At 43.5% G+C, this 11,845-nt stretch overlaps 1 protein-coding gene across 1 annotated transcript in view; it reads right to left on the reverse strand.

Annotated features, from left to right (window-relative positions):
* Nucleotides 1-11,677, reverse strand: part of MIX23 (mitochondrial matrix import factor 23) — a 32,451-nt gene extending 20,774 nt beyond the window's left edge. Inside the window, exon 1 of the mRNA XM_068266271.1 lies at nt 11,374-11,677. Within this exon, the coding sequence (XP_068122372.1) occupies nt 11,374-11,529 (156 nt within the window). The 5' untranslated portion in view covers nt 11,530-11,677. The remainder of the gene's footprint in view (nt 1-11,373) is intronic.
* Nucleotides 11,678-11,845: the final 168 nt, after the last annotated feature.

Consider the following 11,845-nt stretch of genomic DNA (forward strand, 5'->3'; position numbering starts at 1 on the left):
AGTATTTAGTGCTTTTCCCCTACTTCCTGCATATGGCTTCCTTGGTGATCTGGGGCTTCACCTCCAATATAGCTTCCCTGGTGGTCTTGAGTGGGTCGAACATAATGCAAAGTGTGGAAACCACTCAAGGGCCAAATTTAATGGCTCTGAGGGCCAGATTTGGCCTGTGGGCTGACGTTTGACATGTATGATTTAGAGAGTTTAGCCTGTCTAGTTCCCCCTCATCTGTGACTAATCACCACCATAATTTGATCCCTCAGCTGTGTCAGCTCAGGAATCTCCTCTGCCATGGCAAAGCAGCTAATTTGTAAACACAGGATATTAACAATATGTCTGCTTCCATGAAAGCAGGAAGTAGACAAATCCTGCAATACATCTGCAGTGTATCAGCTGTAACAAAGAAATGTTTTTCTGTAAAGGTTATTATGCAGTTGCTTATGTTTGAGAGCAGAGAGGAAGTTCCCTTCAATATACTGCAGGAAGAGAACTGAAACACTTTAAAGAACATCTGAAGTGACATGATGAGATAGACATGGGTATGTACAGTGCCCAGCACACTAATAACTATGCTGTGTTCCTTGTTTTCTTTCTCTGCCTGAAAGAGTTAAATATCAGGTATGTAAGTGGCTGACTCAGTCCTGACTCAGACAGGAAGTAACTACAGTGTGACCCTCACTGATGAGAAATTCCAACTATAAAACACTTTCCTAGCAGAAAATGGCTTCTGAGAGCAGGAAAGAGAAAAAGGACAATAGTTCATAGATTTTAGCTCTGGCATACTTCAATAAATGTGTCATTGAGCAAAAACAATAAAACAGTTAAAACAACTTAAAAAGTAGATTTAAACATAAAATAAAACTGTTGAATATCTTAATAAGTCATTTTTAAGTGAAGGAAGATAGATACAATCATTTATTTAGTTTATTTTCGCTTCGGGTGTCCTTTAAGGACACATGGCATGCTACATTCTGTCCTTAAAATTATCAGGAAAAAAAAACCATGTGCCTTTTCATCAGAGTTGCAGTGAGAAGCATGCCCAGCTGCACGTAGACACGGCTGTCCCAGCAATGAGATAATCAGCGTGTAATATTGCGGCAGGTCGATGTGCGGCCAGGAGACTGGCGTTTGCTTCCTCTGGCTTCTGCACATCACCTTCTGCCTGGTGGTCGGAGCAGCGGGGGGAGCCGGGGGAATCCGCCATTGCTGCTGCCTGACACATCACGCCTTCAGTCCTGAGCCAGTGAGGAGAAAAGCCCCATTGTGCGTCTCTCCGGAGAGCCAGCGGCCCGGACAGCCCTGGTGTGTGCTCTCACCCCAGCAAGCAGGGGGGCTACCGAGGGGCAGCACAGAGTTACAAGGGGGATTATTTGTCACATTCCATCACACACTGCCAGCGTAACGCATCATTATTTTCTCAGTCTGTCTATGGCGATATAATGAGGCAGGGAACACACTTAAAGAGACACTGAAGCGAAAAAAAAAAATATGATATAATGAATTGGTTGTGCACTGTGAATAATTACTAGAAGTTTAGCAGCAAAGAAAATATTCTCATATTATTTTCAGGTATATAGTGTTTTTCTAACATTGCATCATTCTCTAATATGTGCAGATTACACAATACTCAGCATTCAAAATGATTCTCTTTCAGAGCAGTCTGTGAAATAATGACCTCTCCTGTAGCAGAGAAAAAGTAAACAGTTGAGATAATAAAAGTCAGAAGACAGCCCTCTCCACAACTTTTGAAAGTCGTAGAGCTTAATGGCTTTTTTTGCATAGAGATAACTGGAGTTTCTTAACTCTACCTGTACTGAAAACAATTAGACTGATGTATCTGATCTTAATGTTTTATTTCTTAGCTGTACTACACATACAAATCATAATATCATTTTTTTTTTCGCTTCAGTGTCTCTTTAACTGTTTTCATGCACGTTTTCTGCACAGAAAAACTGAGAACTCATGTTAATCAATGGGCTAGTTCACACTTAATATGTTGTTCGCGGGCAGAAAAGAACCTGACATTCTGCATGATGACTCTGCACATTTTGTCAGTTTTCTTGATCAATCATACCAGCTGCTGTGAAAAAAACGCGCGCGTTTTCCTGCATGGAAACACACTTAGTGTGCAGAAAAAGTACGCAGAAAAACGCATGCAGAAAACTGAAAGACAAGTGTGTTCCCTGCCTAAAACTGATCCTCTCAAAGATGAGACATTAAAAGGCTCATATAGAGGTTTCTGAACATTTATTTCTTAATGGTCATTGAAAAAGAGAAGTTTGCCCTCTTAAAGGGAACCCAAACTGAGAAGGATATACAGTGGGGTGCGAAAGTTTGGGCAACCTTGTTAATCGTCATGATTTTCCTGTATAAATCGTTGGTTGTTAGGACAAAAAATGTCAGTTAAATATATAGTGGGTTGCAAAAGTATTCGGCGCCCTTGAAGTTTTCCACATTTTGTCACATTACTGCCACAAACATGAATCAATTTGATTGGAATTCCACATGAAAGACCAATACAAAGTGGTGTAGACGTGAGAAGTGGAACGAAAATCATACACGATTTGAGAAATTTTTACAAATAAATAACTGCAAAGTGGTGTGTGCAGAATTATTTGGCCCTCTTTGATCTGAGTGCAGTCAGTTGCCTATAGACATTGCCTGATGAGTGCTAATGACTAAATAGAGTGCACCTGTGTGTAATCTAAATGTCAGTACAAATACAGCTGCTCTGTGACGGCCTCAGAGGTTGTCTAAGAGAATATTGGGAGCAACAACACCGTGAAGTTCAAAGAACACACAAGACAGGTCAGGGATCAGGTTATTGAGAAATTTAAAGCAGGCTTAGGCTACAAAAAGATTTCCAAAGCCTTGAACATCCCACGGTGCACTGTTCAAGCGATCATTCAGAAATGGAAGGAGTATGGCACAAGTGTAAACCTACCAAGACAAGGCTGTCCACCTAAACTCACAGGCCGAACAAGGAGAGCGCTGATCAGAAATGCAGTCAAGAGGCCCATGGTGACTCTGGACGAGCTGCAGAGATCTACAGCTCAGGTGGGAGACTATCCATAGGACAACTATTAGTCATGCACTGTACAAAGTTGGTCTTTATGGAAGAGTGGCAAGAAGAAAGGCATTGTTAACAGAAAGCATAAGAAGTCCTGTTTGCAGTTTGCCACAAGCCATGTAAGGGACACAGCAACCATGTGGAAGAAGGTGTTCTGGTCAGATGAGACCAAAATGGAACTTTTTGGCCAAAATGCAAAACGCTATGTGTGGCGGAAAACTAACACTGCACATCACTCTTAACACACCATCCCCCCTGTCAAATGTGGTGGCAGCATCATGCTCGGGGGTGCATCTCTTCAGCAGGGACAGGGAAGCTAGACAGAGTTGATGGGAAGATGGATGGAGCCAAATACAGGGCAAACTTAGAAGAAAACCTCTTGGAGTCTGCAAAAGACTTGAGACTGGGGAGGAGGTTCACCTTCCAGCAGGACAACGACCCTAAACATAAAGCCAGGGCAACAATGGAATGGTTTAAAACAAAACATATCTATGTGTTAGAATGGCCCAGTCAAAGTCCAGATCTAAATCCAATCGAGAATCTGTGGCAAGATCTGAAAACTGCTGTTCACAAACGCTGTCCATCTAATCTGACTGAGCTGGAGCTGTTTTGCAAAGAAGAATGGGCAAGGATTTCAGTCTCTAGATGTGCAAAGCTGGTAGAGACATACCCTAAAAGACTGGAAGCTGTAATTGCAGCAAAAGGTGGTTCTACAAAGTATTGACTCAGGGGGCCGAATAATTATGCACGCCCCACTTTGCAGTTATTTGAAAGAAATGTGTGGAATGATGTATGATTTTCGATCCACTTCTCACATGTACACCACTTTGTATTGGTCTTTCACGTGGAATTCCAATAAAATTGATGCATGTTTGTGGCAGTAATGTGACAAAATGTGGAAAATTTCAAGGGGGCTGAATACTTTTACAATCCACTGTATCATATAAAAGACACACACAGTGATCTTTGAGAAGTGCAATAAAGTTTATTGGATTTCCAGAAAGTGCGCAATAATTGTTTAAATAAAGTTAGGTAGGTGCATAAATTTAGGCACGACAAAAAATAAATTAAACCAATATTTAGTAGATCCTCCTTTTGCAGAAATTACAGCCTCTAAACACTTCCTGTAGGTTCCAATGAGAGTCTGGATTCTGGATGAAGGCATTTTGGACCATTCCTCTTTACAAAACATCTCTAGTTCATTAAAGTTTGATGGCTTCAGAGCATGGACAGCTCTCTTTAACTCACACCACAGATTTTTTATTATTTTAAGGTCTGGGGACTGAGATGGCCATTCCAGAACGCTGTACTTGTTCCTCTGCATGAAGGCCTTAGTGGATTTTGAGCAGTGCTTCGGGTCGTTGTCTTGTTGAAAGATCCAGCCCTGGCGCAGCTTCAGCTTTGTCACTGATTCCTGGAAATTGGTCTCCAGAATCTACTGATACTGAGTGGAATCCATGCGTCCCTCAACTTTGACAAGATTCCCAGTCCCTGCACTGGCCACACAGCCCCACAGCATGATGGAACCACCACTATATTTTACTGTAGGTAGCAGGTGTTTTTCTTGTAATGCTGTGTGAACATAATGCCCCTTGTTATGCCCAAATAACTCAATTTCAGTTTCATCAGTCCACAGCACCTTATTCCAGTTGGCTTGTCCAAATGTGCTTTAGCATACCTCAAGAGGCTCTGTTTGTGCTGTGGGCAGAGAAAAGGCTTCCTCTGCATCACTCTCGCATACAGCATCTCCTTGGTAAATTGCGCCGAATGGTTGATCGATGCACAGTGATCCATTTGCAGCAAGATGATGTTGTAGGTCTTTGGTGCTGGTTTGTGGGTTGACTGACTGTTCTCACTATTCATCGGTTCTGTTTATCCGAGAGTTTTCTTGGTCTGTCACTTCAAGCCTTAACTTGAACTGAGCCTGTGGTCTTCCATTTCCTCAATATGTTCCTAATTGTGGACACAGACAGCTGAAATCTCGGAGACAGCTTTCTGTATCCTTCCCATGATGGTGAACAAGCTTTGTCTTCAGGTCATTTGAGAGTTGTTTTGAGAGCCCATGTTGCTACTCTTCTGAGAAAATTAAAAGAGGAGGGAAACTTACAATTGACCCCTTAAATACTCTTTCTCATAATTGGATTCACCTGTGTATGCAGGTCAATGGTTACTGAGCTTACCAAGCCAATTTGAGTTCCAATATTTAGTTCTAAAAGTTTTGGAATCAATAAAATGACAACAGCGCCCAAATGTATGCACCTGCCTAATTTTATTTAAACAATTATTGCGCACTTTCTGTAAATCCAATAAATTAATTTCACTTCTCAAATATCACTGTGTGTGTCTCCAATATGATATATTTAACTGTTATTTTTTGTCGTAACAACCGACGAATTATACAGGAAAATCATGACAGTTAACAAGGTTGCCCAAACGTTTGCACCCCACTGTATATTCCCCCTTAAAATAATACCAGTTGCCCGACTCTCCTGCTGATCCTGTGTCTCTAATGCTAGGAACACACTTTGCAGAAACGCTAGTGTTGCGGAAAATGCCGCGTTTTTGCCGCTAATGCAAGCCAATGGGCTGCATAGAAAAACGCCTATAAAAAAATGCAGATGCGTTTTGAAACGTGTTTTCAAAAACGCTGGTTTTGTTTTATAGTTTAAAAAAAAACGCATCAAAAACGTACATAATGAATGTCAATTCATTATGGAGCGTTTTGGTTTAGTGTTTGTTATTTATTACTGCTGTAACTGAACAGCTTTTGTAACAAGAACGCTTGGAAAATCGCTCTGATCTGGCACTTTTCAGAGCGGTTTTCCACTTTCCTATACTTTACATTACGGCTGAATCGCCTCAGAAATCAGCAGAAATGCTGCAGGACCCGAGTTTGCGAGAAAATCACTTCGCTCTGGTGTGATCCATCCCATTCAAATACATTAGCCAAGCGCTTTTTAAAAGCGCTCTTGGTGTGCACCAGCCCTGACAAGGCTCATAAAACAAGTGGCTGGATAGAGTACTGGTTAAGGGCTCTGCCTTTGACATGGGAGACCAGGGTTCGAACCCTGGCTAGGGTCAGTACCTATTCAGTAAGGAGTTCAAGGCAAGACTGCCTAACACTGCAGGGTGGCCTCCTGAGCGTGTCCCAGTGGCTGCAGCTCTTGAGCGCTTTGAGTCCGACAGGAGAAAAGCACTATATAAATGTTCGGATTATTATTCGGATCGGATTAAGTGTGGCCATCAGGATGTTCACACCCATATAAGGTGTATCCACAAAACACCTGATCTGGAGTATCAGGAAGGGGAAGGTCTGTAGTTGGAGGCCCCCCACAGCCCTGGGCCCCCGTGTAGTCGCATGGCCTGCTCCCCCCTGGTTACACTCCTGCATGTCCCATACACTGCTATGGAGCACCTATCACCAGTCAGAGATTGCCATAAGATGACATTCATTCTAGCTTGTCCGCAAATTTAGCATTGGCACAATGAAAAATGACATGAAGTATATTTGAATGGCATATTCCGAGGTGCATACAAGACAAATGAATAGCTTCTCAATAATCATCTGTACTTATCACCACCAAACCGCCAACAACCAGTCTCATTTACAATGGAGGTTTAAAAGACACCTGAGATGAAAATAAACTAATGAAATAAACAATTGTATCTATCCTTCTCATAAAAATGATTTTTTAAAGACATTCCACAGCTTTATTTTATATTTAAATCTACGTTTTAAGTTTTTTAGTGTTTTATTGGTTTTGCTCGATGACATTCATTGAAGTATGCCAGAGCTCAAATCTATGAACTATTGACCTTTATCTCTTTCCAGCTCTCAGAAGCCATTTTCTGCAAGGAAAGTGTTTTATAGTTGGAATTTCTTATCAGTGAGGGTCACACTGTAGTCTGACCCAGTCCTGACTCAGACAGGACCTGCCACTTACATACCTGATGTTTAACTCTTTCACCTCGGGTGTCCTTTAAATACTCACTTAGGTTCTTACCCAGCAGTGTTTTGGTTATTCAAAAAAAAAAAAAAAAAAAAACCAAAAAAAAAAACCTCCCTATGGAAACCAAATGTAATGTCCAGGGCTGTGGAGTCGGTACAAAAATCATCCGACTCCAAATCCTCATTTTATGAAACCAAAATTGCTCAGACTCCTTATGGTGTGTACACACTTGAAAGATTATTGAAAGATCTTAGACCAATTTTACCACCTTCCATGTAGTATGAGAGCATACTCTACGCAGTCTATTCCAGGGCTATGGAGTCGGAGCAATTTTGGGCACCCGGAGTCGGGGTTTCATAAACTGAGGAGTCGGAGTTGAAGTCGGAAGATTTTTGTACCGACTCCACAGCCCTGGTCTATTCTATGGAGCTGAACTCCCCATCAGACAGAAATCTTTGCAAGATGCTGCACACAAAGATGCTGTACACATTCAACATATCAGTATCTGCAAAAGATCTGTTCCTGCAAAATGCATTCATAGTCTATGATATCTGCAGATCCTCATACACACCTTGTTTTATGCTGGGCATACACGGGTCGATCCGGCGACCGATTAGCCTCCGGATCGACTCCCGCCGCGTCCCCGCTCGTCCACCCGGATCGATTCCCGCTCGTCTCCGCCGGCACTTCTTATCTTCTGCTCGATTCGCCGCTATTGTCCGCCCGCGGGTATCGAGCGCGAAATCGATCTCCGCGGTGATTGGACACGTCGGATATTATCAATCGAGCCATCAGCGGCTCGATTGATAAGCCTGCATAGAGCCGTGTATGCCCAGCATAACAGACAATCATCTGCAGATCAGATCCACCAGGATGGATCTTCAGATCTGCAGATGATTGTCTGATCTGCAGATGATTGTCTGTTAAACAAGGTGTGTATGATGATCAGCAGATCTCATAGACTATGAATGCATTTTGCAGGAAAGGATCTTTGGCAGGAACAGATCTTTTGCAGATACTGATCTTTTGTGTCTGTACAGCATCTTTGGCCTCGATTCATAAAAGTGCTGTCGGTAAAGGCTCATACACACATCAGACTATAGTCTTTGGAAAATGAAAGATCACAGACCAATCTTACCACCCTTCATGTAGTATGAGAGCCATACTCTACACAGTCTTTTCTATGGAGCTGAACTCCCCATCAGAAAAAAATCTTTGCAAGATGCTGCACACACAGATGCTGTACAGACACAAAAGATCAGTATCTGCAAAAGATCTGTTCCTGCCAAAAATCCATTCCTGCAAATTGCAATGATAGTCTATGAGATCTGCAGATCATCATACACACATGATTTAACTGACATTCATCTGCAGATCAAGCAATCATCTGCAGATCTGAAAATCCATCCTGGTGGATCTGATCTGCAGATGAATGTCAGTTAAATCATGTGTGTATGATGATCTGCAGATCTCATAGACTATCATTGCAATTTGCAGGAATGGATTTTTGGCAGGAACAGATCTTTTGCAGATACTGATCTTTTGTGTCTGTGCAGCATCTGTGTGTGCAGCATCTTGCCAAGATTATTTCCTGATGTGGAGTTCAGCTCCATAGAAAAGACTGTGTAGAGTATGGCTCTCATACTACATGAAGGGTGGTAAGATTGGTCTGTGATCTTTCATTTTCAAAAGACTATGGTCTGATGTGTGTATGTGGCCTAAGGCAACGTCGAGCGGGGAAACACCGCTGTCGGTATTTCAGCCTTCAGGGTGGTAATTCATAAAAATGTTGCTAGTTGTGACAGGCGTGCGGAGATATTCCGCTGTAGGCAGGCGTAAGGCTGTCGGGAGACATGCGGAAACAGGAGAAGCAGGCGGAATCCCTCCGTGCGGTGTTCTCTCTGCAGCTGCTTGGGAGGTCTGTCCCATTCACTGCAATGTATTCCGCACGCTTCTCGCCACATCAGAGGTAGCGGTAATACCCGTCCGCATACCGCTACCTCTAATCTTTATGAATTGACTACTTGTTACTTTTGTTATAATAATCACCGCGCAAGGCGGCGTTTTATCGCTCTGCTCGCGAAAGTCGGCTTTTCATGCGGAAAAAGCCTTTATGAATACAGATTTTGCTGTGTGGTCGGTAAAGTGAGCCGTTTTCAGCAATCCCGCATGCGGGAATGTTTTATGAATCAAGGCCTTTGTGTGCAGCATCTTGCAAAGATTGTTATCTGATGGGGAGTTTAGCTCAATAGAATAGACTGTGAAGGTATGGCTCTCATACTACATGGAAGGGGGTAACATTGGTCTGTGATCTTTCATTTTCCAAAGACTATGGTCTGATGTGTGTACCCACCTTTAGTCTAATTTTTACAAAGGCTATGGATTTGGTCCAAAAATTATCCGACTCCAACTCCTCAGTTTACTGAAACTTCTGACTCCAACTCCAAGTACCCAAAATTTCTCCGACTCCTCAACTCCGACTCCACAGCCCTGGTAACGTCACTGCTTTTGTGCTGCATTTTTCCACCAGTATGTGAATGCATGACATGCTGCAGTATGATGCATTCTGAATTAAAACTAAAAATGACTGCAATGCACACAAACTCAATTGAGCATCTCTTTCATAGAAACTCAAGTGGAAATAAAGTTACAAACATTCATGACTGCACACAAACAGTACACATGTTGTCAGCAGTCCAGACCAATACAACATGCATGGGCTTGTGATACAAGAACGTGATCTATAGTAGGAACATGTACAGAGTCCCTTTTCCGATAGACTGTGTATGTAGGTGGCTGTATCTCACTCTGAACTCTGTAGGGGCCCCAGGAGAGTACTATTAGCTGGAGGAGGGGGCACCTAGGGGGCCTGTCATCTGCTATGGGACCCTGGGCAATTGCACACTGACGTACCCACTTCCAAGCTAGATCTATCATCCGCTATTGACATGATTTCAGCTAAAAATTAATCAAAATGTATTCATTAGGCAATCATATTAAAAAATAGAATAGTATGGACTTAAACTTTTTACTGAATAGGTTATTGTGAATTTTAGTTATGTTTTCCGGTAAATGACCACACTATCATCGCATGTGTGAAAATCATTATGAATTCGGAGAAAACAAAGTCTAAAATACTGAATGCGATATTTTACAGACCTATTTTTTACCAAACAGGTAAATTGAACTGAGCCCTATGTAAAGGAATGATAGGACAACAGTTTCCCTTATAGGTAAGGCAATAGACAGTTCTGCCCAACACCATGTATTGGCATGAAATGGCAGCAGTGTTCCCTATTGGTAAGATGACAGACCACAGATTTATTAAATAACCTTCTACCAGCACTACGCATTATAATGAAAGGACAGCATTGTAACAGTATACAGATAATCCCTGGGTGGTATAGCCCCAGGCTGGTAAAAAAAAAAAAAAAACCTACCCCAGCACTATGCATTGATAAAAAGTGCCAATAGTGCCCCCACTGGTAAGGTGACAGATCCTAAATTGATGAATTAACCTTCTCCAAATATCATGTATTTGAATTAAGTGACAACAGTGCCCCCTATAGGTCAGGTAACTGTTATATCTCTCCTCCAGTACTATGCATTGATATGAGGTGACAGCAGTGCCCCCTATAGGTCAGGTAATAGTTACACCCTACGCCCCGCACCATGCATTGATATGAGGTGACAGCCGTGCCCCCTATAGGTCAGTTAATGGTTACACCCCTCCCCCTGCACCATGCACTGATGTGAGGTGACAGCAGCGCCCACTATAGGTCAGGTAATGGTTACACCCCTCCCCCAGCACCATGCATAGATATGAGGTGACAGCAGTGCCCCCTATAGGTCAGGTAATGGTTACACCGATCCCCAGCACCATGCATTGACATGAGGTGACAGCAGTGCCCCCTATAGGTCAGGTAATGGTTACACTGATCCCCAGCACCATGCATTGATATGAGGTGACAGCAGTGCCCCCTATAGGTGAGGTAATGGTAACACCCCTCCCCCAGCACCATGCATTGATATGAGGTGACAGCAGCGCCCCCTATAGGTCAGGTAATGGTTACACCAATCCCCAGCACCATGCATTGATATGAGGTGACAGCAGTGCCCCCTATAGGTATAGCTATACCTATAAAATTTATATATAGTATAAATAAATGCAACCGGTTGCAAAATCTGATAAAGTTGCAAAAAATTTCACCACACAGGGCATGGGAGGGCAGAAGCAGGCTGGAGGTCAATGTATGGCAGCACATGGGACTCCCAATACCCAGCCGGGATCCCCCAGCACTGCTGCACCGCCTCACCTTCCCCCATACCCCCCAGTCACCCCATCTCCCTCCTCACCTGGAACTCCGTGAAATCCTCGCAGCTCACCTCTCCGCTGGGCGCCGCCATGCTGGGAAAGCCAGGGGGCCTCGGCGTCCCAAACCCCTGACCTCCAGGCGGGGTGTCCCTGCAGCTCGCCTGTCCCGGGATGTCTCCGCCGTGCGCGGCCTGCATGTCCTCCTCTCACATCCCGCAGCGGAATCAGGAGATGTGTCGGCGGCTGGGACCGCACAGATATCAGGATCTCCAGGCAGGCATCGCCGGGGCGTACGGGGGTCCAGGAGCCGAGTTTATGGAGATGTCCCCGGAAAATGCGAGGATGGCGGCCATTTTGTTGACGACCATCAATGTAAAGAGATATGGGAGTCTACGACAACATGGCGGACTAAACGGAGACAAGTTTCCCTGACGTATGACAGGCCTGTAGCCGAGGCTCGCTATTGCTTGCGTCTATATCAGGGCTGCTATTGGCCAGGCTCTTTCCTCGCTC

The sequence above is a fragment of the Hyperolius riggenbachi genome, chromosome 2 (genome assembly GCF_040937935.1).
Source record: "Hyperolius riggenbachi isolate aHypRig1 chromosome 2, aHypRig1.pri, whole genome shotgun sequence".
NCBI classification, from domain to species: domain Eukaryota; kingdom Metazoa; phylum Chordata; class Amphibia; order Anura; family Hyperoliidae; genus Hyperolius; species Hyperolius riggenbachi.